At 34.8% G+C, this 23,432-nt stretch overlaps 1 protein-coding gene across 4 annotated transcripts in view; it reads right to left on the minus strand.

The window, feature by feature from the left end:
- Nucleotides 1-1,365: 1,365 nt before the first annotated feature.
- The window catches only part of CCNT2 (cyclin T2), a 42,880-nt gene continuing 20,813 nt past the window's right edge, over nt 1,366-23,432 (minus strand). The window contains exons 4-10 of one of the 4 annotated variants that reach the window (XM_069459237.1): nt 22,534-22,594; nt 17,905-17,967; nt 14,407-14,452; nt 12,621-12,784; nt 8,106-8,176; nt 6,470-7,628; nt 1,366-6,368 (exon numbers count right to left, since the gene is read on the minus strand). In XM_069459237.1, the coding sequence (XP_069315338.1) occupies nt 6,301-6,368; nt 6,470-7,628; nt 8,106-8,176; nt 12,621-12,784; nt 14,407-14,452; nt 17,905-17,967; nt 22,534-22,594 (1,632 nt within the window). In that variant the 3' untranslated portion in view covers nt 1,366-6,300. Of the gene's footprint in view, nt 7,629-8,105; nt 8,177-12,620; nt 12,785-14,406; nt 14,453-14,573; nt 14,668-17,904; nt 17,968-22,533; nt 22,595-23,432 lie in introns of all 4 variants that reach the window. The other 3 variants (XM_069459400.1, XM_069459323.1, XM_069459163.1) reach the window with 3 other exon arrangements.

Raw genomic sequence — 23,432 nt, forward strand, 5'->3', positions numbered from 1 at the left:
TTATTCTTCAGACTTGCTGTTCTTATAAGTATTAATAGTTTAAAGCAGTTACTTAAATGCAGAAATGTGCATTCAGAAAAGCTTTCCAGGTGACTCTGCCAACTTTGAAAGTCCCTGGTGTAAGCAGCCTCTATCTTTTAATGGTAGTATACAAAGTTTAAAAAGTTTTCGTGTATGCTATTACACTGAAAAATTTAAACAGCAAACAGTCCTGAGGAAAGGCTATGCTTTTTCTTATTGCCAGGACACTCAAAATTGCGAACGACCATGGCTGAATCATCTATAAAGCAGTCACTCCTACAGATTGATTTGAAAGACAGGTCTAAGCAAGCCTTAATTTCGTATCAATGATGAAAACCCTCATTAGTGAGGCCCTAAATTGTTTTGGGAAGTGGTTTTGGGGGTTGGGAATAGGCAGATCATATGCTAGAGCTAAAACAAAACATACAATTTCTTTTACTATATTGAAAACAGCAAGGGGTAGGGGAGGAAAGGAGCATAAACAATTGACCTGGACAAATTTGCTTAAACAGAATCACTGACCTTTGTGAAGTTCTTTAAGCCCTACCCGTTTTATTATATGCTCACAAAACACGCCCTTACTGATGTTATCACCAGTAATATAAACCTCTTAATGTGATTTAAAAACATTTATTTTACATTCAGGCATAAAGTGTATTTTAGAGGAAGTAATTTTTTTATCCTAATTCTACTTTAACAAAGCCATTGCAATTAGCTTCCATTTTCTTTCAAGTGGAAGGTGCAGGAAAACTGGTGGGGAAGGGAGGTTGGAGAGAGCAGCAATATTAAAAAGCAGGTTACAATTAAATATTTTAATGGATGATCCCCTTTCCAGATGATTGCAATTACTCTTTGCCTTTTATAGGAGTGATGGAAGAGGTTAAACAAGAAAATCCCAAAATATGAATCAAAATGAACAATTTAAAAGAGAATTCTGGACACTGTAGGCATGCATCTGGATTGGCTTTCATCACTGTTCCAATATCCAAAATTTACCCCTTTATCAGGATTCTCTCTAATGCCATCTATTCTATCTGGCTTTCCTTGACCACCCAACCCTTAAACCTCACAACTCTATGAATAGGTGCTATTACTGACACTTCATAGGGATGGAAATCAAGGTGTCAAGTCAAGTAATTTACCCAAGGTCAATCTGCTATTAAGTGGTAGGGCTGATACTAGAACATGGACAACCAGATCCCAGTGGCCACACTCCTGGTGATACATAAAGTTATCTGGATAAAGACTCAATTATAACAGAGACTTTACTTCCCACATTTCCCAGGGACTGAAAGTTATTTGATTCCCATTAACTTAACAAGACATGTTAGAGCCTTGGATTGGTGTTGTCAATAAACAAATTTTATTAGTAATTCCTTGTAAAGATACTGAGAAGCTTAAAGTCAATGACTAATTCATGCCATATACACATATTCCTGTTTTGGATTTTTCTATCAGCAAACATCCTAGTCAACTGTCATTGGGGGTTTTGAGTACATTCAGAAAATGAAACCCCACCATCACTGTTTACAACAAATGAGTACATAGGAAGTTTTTCTAACCAAATGAAGCTGCTTGAAAAACAAACACACCTTAAAAATAGGAAATGTACTCATACTTAGTAAGAATGTACCCATTATTATCACTTAAATAGGCAAATCGAACAAACTACTAAAGAGAAATGTCAATACTCGGGATTTTAAGTGATGCTTCCTCCCTAAACTTGGAAATAAAGGAAAGTAGACAGCCCTCAGAATTTACTTGTGAGATTAATAAATCACGTAGTGAATGGGTTAACTCACCTTTATGAGAACAAAATTACTCCTAGCCATGCAAGCTTCAATACATCTTGCTTATCAATCTAACTAAAGAATTTGTTAGGCAGGACAGATAATGGTAAATTATAGAACTAAAAGTGGAGAGGCAAAAACTGGCTGTGCCCAAATTGACACCATGAAATAACAAAATGAATGCATGGTATCAGAGATAAAATGTTTTGAACATTTCGGTCCCACTGGCAAGATCATCTCTATCGTAAAGATATGTTTCAGGCAAACTTCTCTTACAAAACAAGGAAACTTCTGATTTTGACTTACATATGTCAGCTTACAGTTTTCAGATTGTTCACTGATTTCAGACATCATTGTAGCTGTGATTCCCAGATTAACACCTTAGCATCCTAACTTGGTACCCTAGGATAGAGACAGAATGTGCTTTTTCAATGCAAAAATCCCTGTCTAAATCAGCCTATCTTTAACTGGGCACATGAAATTAGTACCTATCACCCTGTGAATTCAGTTAATTCAAGTTCTCCAGTGTGAGATTTGCTAATCCTTCATCTGGGTAAATGTGGTTAGTGAATTCTATAGTCTCTGAAGAAAGCCTCCTGACGGAGATTATAGAATCAAGAGAAATACACAATCAAGAATTTTTCCTAACAAAAGCTTCCAAATTTTTCTCAGCAAAGACATCCTAAATCAAGTCACTTAGCAATTTAAGCACAGTAGCAGGTGGGAAGTATTGCTTTTCATTTTGATAAAACTGGAAATGATGAAATACCTTGAGAACAGAATTGTCTTCCTCTATAGATGTTACCATGGCAAAAAAAAAAAAAAGTCATTTCCATGGTAAATGCAAAACACTGAAATATCTCATCAACGAAGTATACTTACAGAGTGCATACTATTCATGCATATGTAAGCAGTGGTTTATTTCTAAGGTTGGTTAAGGAATACAAATCAGGAATTTAAATTCTAAAATATAAAAGAAAATGTGCTTGAAAACCTTTTAAGGCAAGGTATTTGGTTACTAACAAAACATTTTAAATTGGTTCTTTGAAGTAGACCTCAACTAGTCATTTCTTTAGTTCAAAGAGGATAGGCCAAAAAGTAAGTATCCTACATAACTGCAATCTGTTGGTACAAAGTAATATAAGCAGCCCTTCATGACATTCCTCAGCAAACCATTAATGGTAGAAATTTTCTTTAAGTGACTATGAATATAAGAACTTTAACCAGAACGAATCTGTACACAGAAGATCAAGATGCATACATAACTACTTTCAAAGATACAAACTTAGGGCTGACTACATGCCTTTTCAGTATTTACATACCTCCAAGTAGGAACTTTGCAAAGTCTTACCACCAAAGGATACTACCACCAGTTTTGTTAAATAGGCCTCTGAGAATGTTTCTGTGAATAAACACCCCTTTGCTTTGGTTCTGAAAATATATTTTAAAATAGCTAAGGCAAATATTTATGGGGACACAGCTCAATACTGGGAAATTAGTTGGAAGAGGTAGAAGTAAAGCCTTTCTTTGCAATGTGTTTCTGCATAAAGGTAACAAGTCTGTGATCTGGGGAAAACACAACTTAAAAATGAATCACTCTTTTATAGGATGTTTAAAGATAATGCTTTTTAATATTTCAAATATTTAAAAAAATCTCATCAAAATGTATCACCTTAACAGTATTTTGCACACGTGGAATTTCATATCTAAATTTGATGATACTATTTTGGTTTCTTTATGGCTACTCACAAGAAGACTCACAGTAATAATGTCCATTCATCAGAGTCTTTTTCTTTGGTAGAGCCTAATGGGACCAGGCAGATGAACTATCTTATGCAAATGAGATAGTTAAAGCAAATTCATAGTAATATGAATTATAAGGGTTTTCCTTTAATGGAAATGAAACTTAAAAGGATTTCCATATTTATCCCCATTGTGGTTTTGGAAGCTTAATATCCTGTTCAGAGGTTAAAGAGTTTGAATAGCTCACACAATCCTGTAAAAATTACAACTGGCTGCCCTTTAATAAATAAATTCATTGTAAAGAATTACATTTACAGAGTGAAAAGTGAATACATAGCATTTCAAATTCAATTTTGGAAGTACTAATAAGTACTGACCCATAACAATATACACTAGCTATCTTTTTAACTGTCCATCATTAGCACCAATAAAGATTCAACAAAATTACCTTTAATCCCACATCTCAAAACAATTCTGAAAATTCTTAGTGAAGTTTAACTATAGTCACAGACCTTAAATATTCACATTGTTTTCTATGTCTACTGAAAATAAATTCACTACTTTTCTGGATATTCTTTACAAAATCTTATTAAAATTCCTGGTATTATCATCCCCAATTATACAGTAGCACAACCACCCTATGTAGTTTCACATGATAGCTCTGTAGAGGTTTCACATCTAAATTACCAAGAAAACCCTTCCCTCCCTCACCTTGCACTCAGCTTAATTCTATACTAGTCCTTGGATTATGTACCACTGATCAAAATTGGTATAATCAAAATTACCATGTTTATGGATACAATATTATGCCATACAGAGCAACAAAGTTACACATAATGACAAAGATTACTAAAGTTATGCAAGACAAGAACAAACATTAGGACATGCTAGCTAGGGAAAGTCCCCAGAAAGAGGCTCCTAGTATCCCAAGTTCAAATAACATTGACAAAATAATAAACAATTAACTTAAGAAAATTATAAAGCTACTGGCAAATTAGGTAATTGCTAAATAAAAGGAGAGCACGAGATTAAACTCTCTAATATTTACAACTGCAACATACTTGAGTAAAATTACAATTGTGCACATATCAGTGGCTTTGTAACAAAAATAATTCATATACACAGAGGAAAAATTAAGACAGTTTTCAGCTCAACAGAAGTTGAATCCAACCCATCTCAAAGATATGCAACAGCTCAAAGATTTACCACAGGATAAATTCAAGATTAGCTGATAAACAAGAGCTACGTTACTAGTGTTTAAGACAAAATTTAAACAAGTTAAAGTCTACTGTTTGATCAGAAGTCAGATGACTGTGCAAACTTTACCTCAACAGAAATATACTGATATGTGCAAACCAATCTAAAACCCCCACTAGTGGTTTGCCTGGGAGGCTGACTTTTTTTTTTCTTAGAGCTTCCTGATAACAACCATAAGCTATAAATACAGGTACAATGCACAGTCAGTGATCATTTCTTTTTTTATTATTGTTAGAATATAAAAGAGAGAGCATAGGTTTAATTTCATTTTTATATGGAAGACTGCATTTACCTGAAAAAGAAATATGGCATCACACACAAACACGCTTTAGGGGAGCAATATATTTAAGAATATAGTGTCATTCTGAATGTTAAAGGAAAAGTGATCCCTGTTTACTGTTAAAATATGTAGTGTGAAGTTCTTTAAGGAAAGAACATACTGATTCTTTACTATGTAAGTTTTCGTGAATTTAGTTTTCAAATCACAGTAATCCACATAACCATTATTAACAGCTCTATTTTATAGTACTGCAACAAGCCAACAAACACTTAAATGCACTTCACATCAAGAGTATGTAAACTTTATTTTTTCCTCTTCAAGCCTTCAGAAAGTTTAGGGGCTATTTCAGCAGTCAACCTGGTCAGAACCTCTGAAGGCAAAAGTTCAGTGCCTCACAGTGTAAATGACCATCTGTGGCACTGCATACCCATCTGGTAGTGAAGTGTCCCCCATCAGTGGCTTCCAGTAAGGCCTAGAGTTTAAGGTTAACATAAAAAAGTGCCACCTTTGTTTTAGATTAGTGATGGACTCTGACAAGATAAAATAAAGTTATTCTGTATATTGTTATACTTACAAGCAGCTCCAATCCTGAGTATTTATGGTAATATCTAAACATACAAAAATGTATGTACATTTTTCTCCACTTTCTTGTAAACAGTTATCAGTATACTGTTTTATCCCTTTATCATTGAAACATGCAAATCATACATACAAGTATAAATACACAAAAGAAAACAATTTACACTCATTCAAAAGCCAAGCAACAAAAAACAGCTACAGTATTCAAATTATAAATAATGAATGCCTGAGGCATCTTATATTCCTAGAAGCAGCCAGCCATTCATCCTAATGTTCTTAGCTGCAATTGTAGAAATACTGAGTGTTGCACCTTCCATGCTTTTACAGTATTTATAACACTATCATATGTGGAGATAAAGACTTGTTTACTATAATCTCTTCTTTTCAGAATGAAGAATAAAGCAGCACTTACAAATGTTGAGGCAGTGGCAGCAACAGCAGGCGTTACCACTGCTATATCAGGAGGAATTTTTCCATTCTAGCAATTTTTAAATTAAAAAAGTAAAGGAAAAATTGACCTAAACAAATTATTACATGTTCATTCCTTGGGCACTTAACAGCGAGTCCAGCATGTCGAATGTGTCTTTGTAGTCCATATGCTGGCTGTTTGTACTGTACTCGTGATTGGCATCAGGACCGTTGGTCTCCACTGGCTTCTTGTCCAGTTTCACGAGGGTGCTGAGATGTCCGTAGCCCACCTGGTATGTGACAGGGGGAGGAGGGGGTAAGGGATGGTTAAAAACAGAGTTGTGAGAGGATATATACTGCTTAACAGAGGAGGAAGAACTAGATGAACTACCTGAACTTTTGGAACTTTTGCTCATTTTGGAGTGATGGTTGTGAGACGCATCATTGATATGCAGCTTCTTCCTCGAAGAGCTGGAACTAGAGGAAATGCCATCACTGCTCAGGCCAACAGGACTCCTCAAAACAGTGGGTGGTATTCCATCAGCACTGTGTTTACTGCCACCGCTGCTGCTGCCACTGTGTGAGTAGGAATGCTTGTGACTGCTGGCGTGGTGGCGGTTTGAAGGATGCTCCTTGTGTTTCTCCTTATGGTCTCTGCTAATATGTGGGCTTGAGTGCTTGCTCTTCCCACTGCCTTCATCAGAAGAGCTGTGTCTTTCTGAGGAGGAAACTTTTATCTTCATTTTCAGTTCTTCTTTACTGGCGCTTTTATCAGTGGGTGGTATTGGAATCCTTAACTTCAGTGATCCACTCTTTTCCTTTTTATCTACCATGTATTTTTCAGGTTTTTCAGGATTTGTGATGGGAATTTTCATTTTAATGGGAGAAGTTACAGAACTGCTGCTGGCTGCCTGTAACTGCACGTGTTTGTGTTGCTGTTCTACCTGGGCAGCTATATAATGATCCCTTACATCAAGATCAAGAGTTTCTAGCTTACGTTTTTCTCTATATTTATCTAATGACATTTTCTGAGGAATTATTCCAGGAGTAGCAGAAATTGGCCCATGGTGTTTACTGCCCCCTGCTTTATGAGTATATTCTTGCTTAATAGAAGAATGATCAGAAATTTTGTCAGGTCTGTGATGTAATCCTGATTGTAGCGATATAGAAGGTCCCTGCTGGAAGTTGATGTTGTACTGGCTACCAGACAAAGATGTCTCCTGTTTCTGTGAATATATCTGTTCTGTCCTTGCTGATTCTTGATGTTGAGGCCATTCCTGGTGTGATGACAAACCATATGAGGTACTTGGCATTCCTGTTGCTAGCATTGACAAATTATCAGATGTATGGCTATCTTGAACAGAAATATTTCCTGAATTTAGACGTACTGGAGCAGGGAATGCTGATGTAGATGGTTTTTGAAAATTTGGGTTTGTAGGCACACCAGTGACACTATCTACTAAAATGGAATTCTGGACCAAAGATGAACAAGGAAGTGGTGTCTCTGACACTTGTCCATCTACTTTTGGTTTCTTAGCCGCCTGATCTGCCTATTAAAATAAAACACAAAAGAAGCGGTGACAGCAAAGGAATTTAATACAAATTTCTTTGTTTACAAAGATTCTATATTAAATATATGGAAGTAAAATCACCTGGAGATCAAGGTTTTATGTTGCCAGTAAATAAATGTCTTATTTAGAGGCATAACAGAATGCTATAAAAAGTTGAACACTGGTTTTATAATTAGATACAAGTTAAATCCTAGCCCAGTATTTTAGAAAGTAATTTAACTTGTTTAGGCTTTAGTTTCCCATTTGTAAAATGAAGAGAATATTTCCGTCATAATCACTGTGAGAATTAAAAAGAAAAGTATAATGTACTTCAGCAAAATCCACTGGACACACTAGTTGAATACATATGTGGCTTATGATACACTGCAATTATTTAGGAATACTGAAAAGACTATTTAACCACAAAAATTCAGATTGGTTAGCTATATAATTGTTAAATCCTGCCAATTCTCTTACCCTCCAGTTTCGAATCCTCTTCAACCTACTAGGCGTTTTCTCCAATATTTGTAGAAACTCATGTGTTAGCTCTAAAAATAAAATTTAAATTTAAAACTTAGAAGGTGCCTTTAGGATTTAAATTTCTCTTAAATGGGCAATATTAAAAAGGGACCTTAAGAGTTCATCTACTTCACTTTCACCCTCCTTTTCAAACTTCAGTGTATACAGAAGTAGATACAACTCTGAAAGTGAATCCTTTTTGAACGATTACTTTTTCCCCTGATTTTACTTGCTTAATTAGAATCTCTGGAAAATTTAGTAGCATTAAAAACACTCTCTCCAATAAAAAAATCTCTAATTATGCAAACAACACAGTAATTCTTGTTGCAGACAAGATCCATCAATAGATTCTTTAAAAGTAGTGGACAAAAGTTTGAAGAAAAAGGTGATTTATATATTCCCAATATATCTTCCCCAAGAAATTTACTAATTACCAAAAGAAAAATAACTTTATAGTGGAGAAACCCAGCAGATACCACCCTAACCAAGGGATCATGGTTGATATCACTAGTCAACTATGATCACTTGTCACATCAATGTTATACTCCTTGATCTGATGCACCACGCAGGACACAACCTAGTTCTACAGTATTCTTGCTAAAAATGTAACTTCAATCTGATAATGAGAAAACATTCGACAAACCCCAATTGAGGAATATTCTATAAAATTAACTGGTCATTATTCTTCAAAGTGTCAATGTCATAAAAGACAAGAAAAGACTGAAGAACTGTCACAGATTGGAGGAGACTGAAGGGACATGTCAACTAAATGGAATGTGGGATACTGGAATGAAAAAATATGGAACTTTGAATAAAATCTGTGGTTTAGTTAATATGTTGTATTAACGTTAATTTCCTAGTTTTTATAATATATTGTTATGTAAGATGTTAACATCAGGAGAAGCTGGGTGAAGGACATACAGAAACTCTATACTATTTTGCAATTGAAAAAAATTCCTCCACTTATATTTCCTAACAATCAGCACTATTAACATATTAGCAAATTGTTCTGGTCATAATTTTGTATCAATTTTCTTAAAATTTAGGATTACAATGAGATAATCTACTTTTCCAAAGTGGTGTGGGTATGATGAATTATAGTTTTATACCCCTAAACAGTGTCACTAATAGTTACCTGCCACTCTCAAGACAAGTATTAATTAGTCAAGTGAGTTAGAATACCAATTGATATTAATAATGCCAATTCAACCCCAATACTGGAGGGAACCTCTGTCAGTAGACACTACACATACATTAATTATTTTTTAGTATAAACAATAAGTTTCTTTATATAAACTATTCTAAGCAAATGCTAAGACTGACAATGACAACAATATAGTTTGTCTCAAGAAAGCAAAGAACATGCAAAAAGTCTATAGCATTATATGTCTGTAAGTGTGACTACTATCCAAAACTAGCCCTTGAAAACAGTGTGCTAATAATTACCCACCACTGAACTAAAATCTAACCATTAATTTTTCAAGATGTAACTTCCTTGACAATTTCATGACTATTTCCCGCTAAAGTCTCATGAGGTTTTTGATCCAGTTTGTATGAAAGAAAATCCAATGCCTGGACCTTCACTTCCTCATTGGAAAAAAAGACTACTTTTCTGCTTGAAACTAGTAAATGTATCAAATACAAGGCACTTTTGGTTCTAACATTAACAAGAAATTGTTTTGACTCAATTTCTTTAACAGCTTGGTTATCAAGCAGTAAATGCACATAAACTTCCTGGGCCAAAATCTGGTACACAAAATGTAATCTTTGTTTTTCTTTTAAGTATCCTACTCTATTAAATTTTATAGCAGAGGAACAAAAGACTCTGTCAAATAATTTTTTACTGTAATTAATTAGCTGCATGTACAAAAACCACAGTATGATACCTAAAATACAGGCCCATCTCCCTCAAAGTTAATATCCAAGCCAATTTTTTTTTCTAGAACACAGTCATTAACTGAACTACTTCAGGTATCATACTAAAAAATTCAGATATATCTATCTTAAATTTCAGGTGATTTTTGTGATCAAAACATTTAAAAAAGCTGCTATAATAATGTGCTAAAAGTCTTAATGTATTAAGTTTTCCAAGATTCCTATTCTATTGCTCTCCAAATGAATGAACCTGAGCTTTTTCAGAATGAAAGAGAAGTAGCTCCTGTTGTGTCAAAAAATCTCCATAAAACACAAAACTTCACCTATGACCTAAAAGCAGGATAGAAGACAGATTATTTTTTTTGTAAGCTTTACTTTAGCACTATGTATATAAACTATTTTTAAGATTATGCCTACCTAATCTTAACCTATTAACTACTAAGATAAAACAATGGCATAGATAACCTGAATTTTTAAGCTACAGAACAGATAAAAACAAATCAAAAAGCCCCCATGGTTTTTAGAAGATGTCATTTCAACTCATTGAAGATTTTCTTCCCTCTAGATAAACTCTGAAAAACACCTGCCAATTTAAAGAAAACAGCACAATCATGAGCAATGATATGGCATGAGATATATAATCTTGAAGCAAGTTTTCAAAGAGGATAAAAAATTAGAAAATAAACAGATCCAACAATGAATCATATTTTACATAACAGGAGTAGGAAATGATGGCCAGTTGGCCAAAGATGCCTCCCGCCTGTTTTTTATCAACAGTTTTCCTGGAACACTGTCATACTTATTCATTCATAAACTGCTTATGGCTGCTTTCCAGCTACAATGGTAGAGCTGTGTAGCTGCAACAGAGACTTTACGGCCCACAAAACCATTACCCTTTGGTCCTTCACAAAAAAGGGCGCAGACTTCTATCTCAAAGATTTTTTTTTTTTTTTTTTTGAGACAGAGTCTCACTCTGTTGCCCAGGCTAGAGTGAGTGCCGTGGCGTCAGCCTAGCTCACAGCAACCTCAAACTCCTGAGCTCAAGCGATCCTCCTGTCTCAGCCTCCCGAGTAGCTGGGACTACAGGCATGCGCCACCATGCCCGGCTAATTTTTTCTATATATATTTTTAGCTGTCCATATAATTTCTTTCTATTTTTAGTAGAGGTGGGGTCTCGCTCTTGCTCAGGCTGGTCTCGAACTCCTGAGCTCAAACGATCCGCCCACCTCGGCCTCCCAGAGTGCTAGGATTACAGGCGTGAGCCACCGCGCCCGGCCTATCTCAAAGATTTTACTGTAAGACCACATTTCAAAGCTACTCAGGTCTCTCACTTAACATAACAGATGTTCTTAAGAGCAACAAAAGTGAATCCTGTTTTCCAATTAACCTCAATTTTATAAACGGAGCTAGGAAAAGTACAGCCCCCACCCCCCAAAAGCTAAAACCCCAACATGTCAGTTTGGGTGTATCTATTATAGAAGAAGTGTTATCTAGTTCCTTTCTGAAATCTACAGTGCATGGTTAAAATGTTCGTATCCAAGAATCTCCCATGTCTGGCCAGCTCTTTTTATTTCTCAAACGGAAAAGTTTTTTTCTTATCAAAATCCCCAAATTCCAGGCTTATAATCTATAGAACCCATAGCCCCAAATTTTTGTTGTATATTCATATTTAATAATACAAGGTAACAATGGCACTACAGAGCAGGAAATAACCCCAAAATCCTGTTGACATTCAACTTTGAGTCTACAACATTTAAAACTCAACAGAGGCCGGGCGCGGTGGCTCACGCCTGTAATCCTAGCACTCTGGGAGGCCGAGGTGGGCGGATCGTTTGAGCTCAGGAGTTCGAGACCAGCCTGAGCAAGAGCGAGACCCCACCTCTACTAAAAATAGAAAGAAACTATATGGACAGCTAAAAATATATATAGAAAAAATTAGCCGGGCATAGTGGCGCATGCCTGTAGTCCCAGCTACTCGGGAGGCTGAGGCAGTAGGATCGCTTGAGCTCAGGAGTTTGAGGTTGCTGTGAGCTAGGCTGACGCCACGGCACTCACTCTAGCCTGGGCAACAGAGTGAGACTCTGTCTCAAAAAAAAAAAAAAAAAAAAAAATAAAACTCAACAGAATCAGTATACTTTAAATAGGTATTCTTGTCCTACAGAATTCTAAATCATATTTCTCAGAAAAGTCCTGAAAGGGTTTTAGATACAAAGTCGTGGTTAATACACATTCAGTTGAGTTTTTTTCTTTAGGTTAACAAATTCTTATTTTCATCCTGTTCATTTGATTGTGTGATTACACTTTTTATTGCCAAACTATTAAAATGAAATTACATTTATGTTTTTAAAGAGTCCTTGTCTTTTGAAATACAAATTAAAATATTAATAGATGAAATGTTATTTCGAATTAGCATTAAAAAACTGCAGTGTGTGTGTGTGTGTTTTTTGAAGTGGCCAGAACTGCTAACTGGTCAAGTGGGCAATGAGTATATGGGAATTCAGTTTTTCAAACCTATAAAGGAGTAGATAGAATTTTTCTGTAATAAAAAGTTTAGGAAATATTTCTAATGTTAAAAAAAAATTACTTTTCTCCACTTACCATCTAATAATTCTAGTGTAACTGTAGGATCGACATATTCCCACCAATGCTTTCCATCAGTTGACACAGGAATCTCCCAATTGGACCATTTGCAAGCCAAATGAATGCACACACATGCTATCACTGTTGGTTTGTACTGAAGACAGAAGGTTGTAAGATGCAGACTGTTGTACAGCAGGTTTGAAAATGAAGAGCCACAGAAATTCAAATATGTAAAACAAAGAAAAACAGTTGCCAATAAGATTAGAGCAAAATTAAAATTATAAAGGTTTTAAGTCTAGAGTATAAAACCGTATTTTATTAAATTAAAAGCTAACAGTTGTAAAATTCTAGTACTAAAAAAACTATATAATCAACGTTCTTTTCATCTTCATATGCTAGAGTATTATATTAATATTTTACTAACACTAATTAATTACTAATTAAAATTAATATTTTTAAAATTTGTTTTTCCACCTAAATTTGAAGTACTTTATAAAGGAGGGGAAGATCGTATATTTGCAATAATCACCATAGGTAACACTTTAAGCTTTTTTGTGGTATTTTTGTTTCTTGTGTAATATCACAGTAAAAATGTAAAGAAAAAGACTATTTGCAAAATTGACAAAGTAATTTCAATGTTACATTATAATCAGGGACTATACCATTTGATGTGGCTTAAAAGGCATAATTCTCTAGTAAATCAAAGAGAATTTAACACACACCTACGTAAGTAAACTTTTGCCTTCTTTCAACAAAGCCACAAAGAAAACTTACCTTTTATCAAAGAGCTTCAAGGCCCAACGTTGCTAAATAGTACAAAAACACTACCTTTTTCTCCTCCCACTATATACCAAATATTGGGGATGAATCATCTAAACTAGCCTTTTATAACTGACGTTTGAAATTTAAGATTTTGGGTATTTTTTGCTCAGAATTACTAGGGATAGAGCTTAAATCCCAACAATAAACATCTGAGAAAATATATTGGTATTTGCCAATCTAAAATTGTAAATAAAGGTTATCAGTGTCACAAGAAATTAAGGACCACACAAAGCTGGTTTGGTCTCCTTCTCCCCAGTAACCCACTTAAAAAACAAATTTAAATCATTAATATAATTAATCTAGAACAGACTTAATATTAGATTAAAGGCTCCTTAAAACTACTCTTCCAGTTCAATTTCAAAATTGATGAAAATGTTAACTGCTCAGCCATAAACACATACCACTTTTTTGCTTTATATATACCGAAAAGTAAGGTTTTTTTTTAAAGTAAAAATTGTATTTATGTAAATCCAGGCACTGATAGGATTTGACTACTTCTAATTTACTACTTAGTGGGTATTATCTGGAAAAAATTCCGTTATATAAATTTTATTTATTAAAAAAACTTTAATGATTATTTTAAAGTTAAGATTGGATCAATGTGAAATTAAAAAAAATTTTCATTTAACTATAATTGTAAACTAAAAATAGCTTTATACTTACCAAGTTGCTCGAATTTCTACGTTAAGTTTAGCTCTTTGTAATCTTTAGCTGCTATTCAGGCTACCAATTTTAGACTTATGCACTCACAAATCGAGAATATGTCATCAGAAAGCACCACTACACTTCACATTGTGCATTTAACCCCTCTGTGCCCAAAGTCCCTTGTACAATACACCGCAAAGCAAACAGGAAGGTACCACCACAGTAGATGGTCCAGTCTCCTGTTGCAACAAGGGTAAGAGACACATTGAGGGGGCCCTGCATTAAAGGAAGCTATAGTGTGCTACAACAGTGCAACAAAGAGGGTCAGGATAACAACCTGTTGGTAGCCATGAAATAGGATGTCTGTGCCAAATCCTTGCTTGCTGTAAGAAAAGAAAAAAAAAAACGAAGACAATACTATCAGCTTTAACATGCTATCATCAAAAAGTTCTCAACACAACAAAAACTTCAAATATTTGTACACAAAAAGTAAATTTTACTTACTACTTACAAATATCACAAGAGCGCCATCATTTTCTATACTACTGAAAATCTTCAACAACATTCACTCAAATGTTTCTTGCTATCCCCCAAAGATCTGAGAAACAAGCCGATTGCTTTTAGCTAGCCAGTTACAAGGGCTAAACTTGTTACTAAGTTAAGCATCTAGTCAGCTAAAAGTTGCAATAAAGCATTCTCCTGGATTTAAAAAAAAAAAGAAGAAGAAGAAGAAGAAAAGATTTTGAAGTCTAATACAAAATACAAAGAGTTGCCTGCCAGACTTAATCCTCAGTCATCATATTTAAGTTGGCTTAAATACTTCCACCAAAATAAAACAAGCCAAACCCCCACCCCCCCCAAATTCAGAGCACAAACTGCTCAGTTTTTCGTCATGTTATTAAGCATCAACAGTGAATAAATAACCAAGAAACAGCATTAAGGGCATACATATAAGCAGCTCCACTGCATTATTGTATTTTTTTAGTTATAGAATCCAATTAAAGATAACACTTAGAAAAGATATGGTACTCTGGGGGGGACCAGAATGCTTCAATACTGGTCCCCAACAGAAAAGTAATTTTTAACTAGCTTCTTAAGGCACTGAAAACAGTTTCCCCTTGCTATAGTTTTCCTTTTTTCCTCAATTACATTACAGTTACTGACATACCTTTCCCCTCTGCTCACCTAGAATCAGTTCACCTCATCTCCACCCCTAACATTCCTCACATTTCTTCCCCCTCCTATTGTTCATTCATGGCACCTGTAATCCCTGCTGCCCCATGTGGATCATCAATCAACATAAAGGTTCTACAAAAGGGATTTGGGCTTAGCAGAGCTGTGTGCTAAGGAAGAGTGTCAAAGCATCAGATGTCTTGGAGGCAGTGTGACTTAAGTATGGCATTCTTTCCTGGTGGGGAGGGAAGGAGAAATCACAGAAGTGAAAGGTCCCTGAAAAATGACATTAGCCAATTCTGTAGCAAAGTAGCATTAACTTTCTCATCTCTGGAGGGAGGGTAAAAGGACTTTACAGAAATCAAATTTATTTACCCCTCCCCCCAAGAATCAAAATATGTAAAAAAGAAAAAATAATTTTAAATTGCCATAGCAGTTTTCACCCAGGAATGTATCTAAATTGAATAATCTATAAACAGTTACTGTGCAAAAGAGAAGAATGGAGAGGAAATGTTTTGTTAGTTGAAAGTTGTAATAGAGCAAAGGAAAAAAAAAAAAAGACAACAAACATGAAAGACTATCTTTTAAATGGAGTGAGATGTAAACTCCAGTTACCCGAAGTGTTAGTCAGACAAAATGATGTTAAATATATGTATGGTTTGTACTCAAACTTAAGAATCAGTCGCATTTCAAACAATTACAACAAAAAAAATCAGATTTAAATATTTTGTTTTGAATATATCCAATCTGTAGTTTTTGTAAATGTTTTAAAATTTACTACTTTTTTAAACAAACTGACTTCATGTATTTATATTCTTTAGATGTAGAACATGTAGAACAAAAAAAATTAAACTTTGATAAAGAATTTGAAGAAGCCAATTCAAATTTCACATTAACCTGAAAAACCAGTTTTATTTCCTACTAAGTCAATATACATAAGTAATATTTTTTTTTAACATATACCAACGTCTTCCTTCAACTAATATCTTTCTGGCTGGGCACAGTGGCTCATGCCTATAACCCCAGTGCTTTGGGAGGCAGAGGCCCAGGATGATCACTTGAGCCCAGGAGTTCCAGACTAGCCTCAGAGACAGTGAGACCCTGTCTCTATAAAAAAATTTAAAAAATTAGCTGGGCATGGGGGTACACACCTGTAGTCCTAGCTACTTGGGAGACTGAGGTGAGTGGAGCACTTGAGCTCAGGTGTTTGAGACTGCAGTGAGCTATGATCATGCCACTGCATTCCAGCCTGCGTGACACAGCAAAGACCCTGTCTCTCAAAAAACAAACAAAAACCCCACAATAAACTAGTAACTTAATTATATGGCTCTCTATTATTCTTACAAAGCTTAGCTTACACTTTTTCAAGCTTTCAGGACAACAAAACTACTCTAAGCTTTTTTCCTTAATTCAACATCTACAACTAATTATTGATACAATTCTATACTATATTGTAATACTGGGGGTGAGAATGCGCTATAAAATATATTCATACACCCACAAAGAATAGGAACCACAATTAAATATGCTCTAGTTTACAAATGATAACCTGTGCTAGTAGGACCAAAAAATGTAACTGGATTTTTAGAATTCTAGTTCTTAAGGACACTGTTGTATTAGACAATGTTTTTTTTTTTTTTTTTTTAAATGTAGCCCTTTAACATAATAAAATGTTACCTAGGAATAAAATGAATTCAATTTAGAATGAAAAAATGTGAGAATATTTAGGTAACTACTAAAAATAAAATAAGGCCTTCAAAAATCTTACCCATTTTGTTTAGGATAAACCTAAAAAAACTGATGGTAAAAGAATGAAACTGCAAAATTTCGTTTTCAAAAACAAAGTAACAGAAAACGGCACACTAAAGGTCCAAACTGGTTGCTATGAGTATACTCCATACAGGAAACAGGAAAGTAGAAGTAAGAAGCAGTCCAACATGCAACTATGTAAAAAAATATTTGTAGAGATACAACAGATACACAGTATTCATTAATAAGGGTAGAAAAATGTTGTACCACATACTTTACAAGCAGTAAAGCAATAATACAAAAACTTTGTACTCCTGTTTACAAGAGGCTTAACAGGCACATCACAAACTGTATGTATCATGCTTTGTAATTATTTCCCCATTATACAAAAAAAGGGAACCACTTTTAGTAATGCTAAAGAACTTAGGGTAAAACATTTCCAAAAATGACAAATCTGCTAACAAAGGCAATTTTTACTTGAAAGATCTGAGGTTGGCTTCAAAATTCTTCAGTAAGTTATTACTTTTCAACAAGTCAAAGTTTGACATAAACCCCAAATTAACATTATTGTCTGTTACCTATGCACTAATGGCCTACATCTTAAATATTAACTGAAAAGGGACTGGCAAAGCCCAATGGGGGATAGAGAGAGTACTAGTATTTGGAAGTCCTCCAATTTTTTAGTGAAATGAGATTCTCACCTAAGTTTAAAGGAAGTTAATGCACCAGGTAGAACCACCAATAGAAGAGATGAATAGGTAGAACACTAAAATATAATGCTTCAAAATGACATTTCCTCCTAATTTTAATAAAACTCAACAAAAGGTTAGAAGAACAAAATAGCATCCAAATCAATTACAGATGATAGAAAGCATTTAATACTTATCTTTTAAAAGTTTCAAAGATCACCTACCTCTTACTAGCTGGGTACATTTCACTACATCTGTGTGTGGGTGTTCAATGGTGATCTCAAAACCTGAAATGATAAGGACTTTTTTTTTCCTAATCACTTACCACTACAATACTTGCTTGAGAAATGCCATAAATGTATGTAACATATCCTTCATTATTAAAAAAAATCCAAAGACAAAGTTAAAGTTTCTCATCACTGACATGCTCAGTATACCTCTACAGATAAAAAATAATTTCTCAAATACAATGTCTCAATAATGAAAATAAAGTTATTTAAAGACCAAGGGCAACATTTATTCAAAATTCTGAATTAATCTAGGATTATCCTAAACTTAGAAACAAATTAAAATCATGGCAAATAGAATTATTAAGCTGGCCTCACAATTTAAGGAGAGAATTCAACTAGGTAATATCTTTGACTCTTTAAATCACTATTTCTAATACCAAAGATGAATTGTTGAAAAGCTTTCAACATCCAATCAACTGTTACGGAGGTCGCATTTAGTGCCTTCAGAAGCAGTAAGTGAATAAAATCCTAACAAACGAGTAATCTGGGTCGATAAAGTCGTTGTGCGGTCTATTTATATTTCTACTGTAACTGAACATGCAAAATAATACTTCAAAGCCATAGGAGCGTATCTTTTAATGTCTCCCTTAAAAAATGTTATTCATTCTTAATGCTTAAGAATGTGATATACAATGATTTTATATAATAACTATAATTTATACTTTTCAACTTTTACCATTACATAAATGTTCATAACTTTTCATACATTTATATAATTTTCTGTAACAAAACAATAACACCAAATCATTAGATTTGGAAGAAATAAGATGTTCACTTTTTTATATCTTTTTATTTTATAAAAACTTCAAATAAGTTACAGTTGACATTTGAACAACACGGGGATTGGGGAGCTGACACCCTGTGCAGTTGAAAATCCATGTATAACTTTTGACTCCCCCAAAATTTAACTACTAATAGTCTACTGTTCACCGGAAGCCTCACTGATAATGCAGTCAATTAGAACATATTTTGTATGTTGTATGTATTATATACTATCGTCTTACAATAAAGTAAGCTAGAGAAAAGGAACTATTATTAAGAAAATCACAAGGAAAAGAAAATATATTTAGTATTCATTAAGTGAAGTGGATCATCATAAAGGTCTTTATTCTCATTTTCTTCAGGGTGAGTAGGCTGAGGAGGAGGTGGAAGGCGAGGCAGGCATACCTGGCATAACTTTATGGAAATACACTGTAATGTCTGACTTTTTGCTTTTTCATTTCTCTAAAAATGTTTCTGTTTGGTACCAATCCTTCTTCCACCATTTGCTTTAGTTTCAGTGTCCGTATCATAGAAGGGTCCATGTGGTAAAAGAAGTCAAAAGCGGTCTTAAATAATCAGAACTCTTCTGCCAGATTGCCTAATGTCGATGTGCTTTCTGGGACTGCTTCTTCTACATCTTCTCCCTCACTGCCTAGCACTGGTTTGGAAGCACACATTTCCAACAAGTTATCTTTTGTTAATTCCTGTGGTGTGGTGTCTATTTGCTCTTGAATTTCTCCTAGATGCATATCTTAAAATCCTTCACCCCCTACCTTTTCTTCTATATTCACAATCTCTTTCATGATTTCCCTGATTGGCTCTGTTGTAAATCCTGCGAAGTCAAGCACATGTGTCTTCTCCACCAGAATTTATTGTTTGGGGTTTGGTACCTTTCACTGTTTTTTCTATAAGAACAATGGCATCTTCAATGCTATAATCATTCCTGACTTCCATGTTTTCTCTGTAGGGGCGCTCTTCCAAGCACTGACAATACTTTCCACAGAGTACTGTGTGTATTGAGCCTTAGATGTCCTCAGGACCCTCTGATCTAGAGGCTGAATTAGAGACATTGTGTTTGGGTACAAGTAGACCACTTTAATGCCCTTCATGATGAACTCAACTCAATGCCAAGGGCAATGTCCAGTATCAAAACAACTTTAAAAGGAAGTCCCTTACTGACAAGATATTTTCTAATTTTGGGGACAAAGCATTCAGAACCAATTCAGAAAAGGGGTTCTCGTTTAGGCCTTCTTTATATACAACCAAAAGACCAGCAGCTGGTGTTTATCTTTTCCCTTCAAGGCCCCTGGGTTAACAACTTTATAGATAAGGACAGTCTTGATGATAAACCAGACTGCATTTGCACAAACACTAGAGTTAGCCTATCCCTTCCAATCTTAATTAAATCCTGGTGCTTGCTTCTCTTCCTTAGTAATAAATGCCCTTTGTGGGCATTTCCCCCCACCCCCAAGTAGGGCACTTTATTCTGCATTAAAAAACCTGTTCAGGGGCCCCTTCCCTGGGCCTCCACTCCATCCCCAGCACCAGCCAAGCCAGCCAGGAGGCAACAGCAGAGAGGCCAGGTGGCAGTAAGGCAGCCATAGATAAGCAGTGGCTGAGAAACTTGTCACAGTGGGCCCAGCAGGTGGACCTGGGTGAGCAGCAGGAGCACCAGGGGTTGTTTCAGAAGTGGCAGAAGCTCACGCAGAGGTCACGAGATGGTCATAGCTGAAGATAGGATGAGTCTGGGCAGAGGTAACAAGATTTCCAGGTGGAAGTCATGAGATTGTTTTAACCAAAAAAGGGATTATGGGATTAATCAGAACCCTTAAAAACTCTGTACTTCTGCACAGAAACAGGACATTGGTACTTTAAGATGGGAGTCTGTCAACCTCCTCATTTACTGGCAAATTAACAAACTTCTTTTTCTTTCTCCTCAAATAAACAAAAACAAAAAAATCCCCAAACCAAACCAACCAACCAAACAAAAAACCTGTTCAGGCAGATATCCTTTCTCCTCAATTATCTTCTTAATGGCATCTGGAACTCATCTGCTGCCTCTTGGCGGCTGGCAGAAGCTGCTTCTCTTGTTATCTTGACATTTTTTAAGGCAAATCTCTTAATAAATTATCAAACTATCCTTTCCTGGCATTACGTTCTCCAGCTTTATATATCTTTCAACCTTCCTTATGCTTTAAGTTGTCATATAATGACTTTGTTTTATCTTGAATTATATTAGAGTCTATATGGTATCCCTTTCTTAGAGCAACCCTGCACCCACATAAAAGCTGCATTTTCAATGAGATAAAAAGGTATTCTGCAAAAATGTGCGAAGTTTTCACGCCTGCTGGCATAGCTGCAGAGATGGCTTGAGGAATTTCCTTTTCTTTTCTTACACTGGTCCTTAGGCTGGATTCATTTACCTTGAAATGGTAGGCAACTACAGCGGCAGACCTCAATCTACGGTACACATCAAGCAATTCAAAACTTTTTCTTGTAATGTCATGACTTTTCTCTGCTTCTTGATAGTACTTTTAGCATCACTAGGGGTACTTTCATATGGGTCCTATGGTATTATTCAAAATTTCCAATATTGCACTAAAAATGATGAAAAATACACCAGAACCTCAAGAGATCACTTTTTACTGTGATAGGCAATTTAATGGAGAGACAAACTGCTCACTTAAAGATGATTAGTTTCACACACTCACTTCACACGGACACTTGAGCTTACCACAATAGCAACATGAGATAGCTATAAAATTATTATAGTAATACAGTATGCACCATAGTTAATCTTAGTTATGATTTAATACTGCATCTTTACATTTGTTTACCTTTCTTTGCACTGTGAAAGGTACCATGTATGGTCTGTGTGTGCATAAGCTTTAATTTTTAATAAATTTGTATATATTTTATGGTAGTAAATGATAAAATATACTAGTATCTACATATATTTTACACATTCATAACATACCTTTTTCTAATTTTTTCAATATTTCTAAGCTACATGACTTATCTATTTTTTCAAATTGTTGCACATCTCCAAAAAAGTTTCTGATATATTTATTGAAAGAAACTGAGTAAAAGTGGACCTGAACACTTCAAACCCATGCTATTTGAAGGTCAATGGTATATGCATTCCATGCAAGCTACTTTTGCTACAAAAAGAATCTGTCATGATGAGAGCTGTGATTTATCACATTTCCATTTAACAAGGAATGGAGTAATAAAAATAACTACAAAGTCAAGATATGAGGCAGATATTATTCCACTTCCACAGAATGAAGGTACAGCAGGTAAAGGAACTTTGCCCAAGTTTACAAAGCCAGTCAGAGGTCTACAGATTTAAATGTAGATCTCCCCAAAGGACCGTGTTCTTGCTAACACACCCTACTAAGTTCTTTCAGAAGTAATATATGACTTCAGACAAGTCATTACCTTCCTTAGGCCTCAATTTCCTCATCAGTAAAGTGAAAGGTTAGAGTCAATGAACCATGCATACAAAGACATAACTTTTAGAAAAGGATATTTAAATAATTACTATGTCATATTAAAAACAATGTGATGAAAATTTTTTTTTCAATGAAGGCTGTTTACCATTCAAATAAATTATGCCAAATGAAATTAAATTTTAGAAAAATGGTTTCCTAATTTCCTAACAACCAGGCAATGCTATCCTGGTCTAAAACCTATTTTAAAATAACTTTCTTCAATAAAAATTATTTCAGAAATCTTTCCACTTATTTAGAATACTTCACTGAAGAATACACAAGAACATTATCTGATGAAAGTACGTACCTAGAGTTTGTAGCATTATGGTTTCAAGTATAACCAGTTCTTGAGTTTGCTGAAGATAAGCCTGCCAGATAAAAATATTAAAATGATTAAGATAAATATAACACTAATAGACTACATGACCGTCACCTCTCATGAGATTACAGATTGATTAGAAAAGAATCATAGTATTTGGAAATATGGGGAAAATAAAGTGAGGGTAAGAAAGACAAGTCTTCTGTGGTAAGTCTAAATTGAATTACTTTCTATAACAGAAAATGTAAAAAGAGCAAAAAACCCAAAAACACAATAACTCTAAATATGAAAGGAGGCAGACTAATTTTAAAAAGGATATCTACGCAGTCTGTAAACTCACACTTTAACTGGGCACTGGTGCTTCAAGACACATTAAGGAAAAGAAGTACCATACCAAGTAAGAACATCAAACTCAAACTTGCCTTTAACATATTAACTGCCATGTGAGTTGTATTTAACCCACGCTAGTTTTGAGCCCAGGGCTTTGTGAAGCAAAATCTGGGCAAAACACTGCAGCTGACTCATGAAAATCTTAGTTGTTGATGTTGTTATTGTTACAGTTAATATTGAGAAATTAAATCTGAAAACATGGATTAAATGACTAGAAGTCAATATATTTCGTTTTTCATTAAATTAAAAAGGATCATTTTGTTTTCGAAGTTTTTATTCTATTTTTGTAATAGAACAAAAAAATTTTTTTTTTCTAGTATGGCAGTCAATGTGTTAAGTAAAAAAGGCTTACAAATTCACTCTAGAACATTTCATGTAGTAATTCCTTGAAAGTCACAGTGACTTAATTTTAGAATTAACTTCCCCTCCTTCTTAGGGACCCCCCCTCCCAAAATCTTCAAATCTCTAGATAAAAGAAAAATTTTCAAATATAAAAT

The sequence above is a fragment of the Eulemur rufifrons genome, chromosome 1 (assembly GCF_041146395.1).
Source record: "Eulemur rufifrons isolate Redbay chromosome 1, OSU_ERuf_1, whole genome shotgun sequence".
NCBI classification, from domain to species: domain Eukaryota; kingdom Metazoa; phylum Chordata; class Mammalia; order Primates; family Lemuridae; genus Eulemur; species Eulemur rufifrons.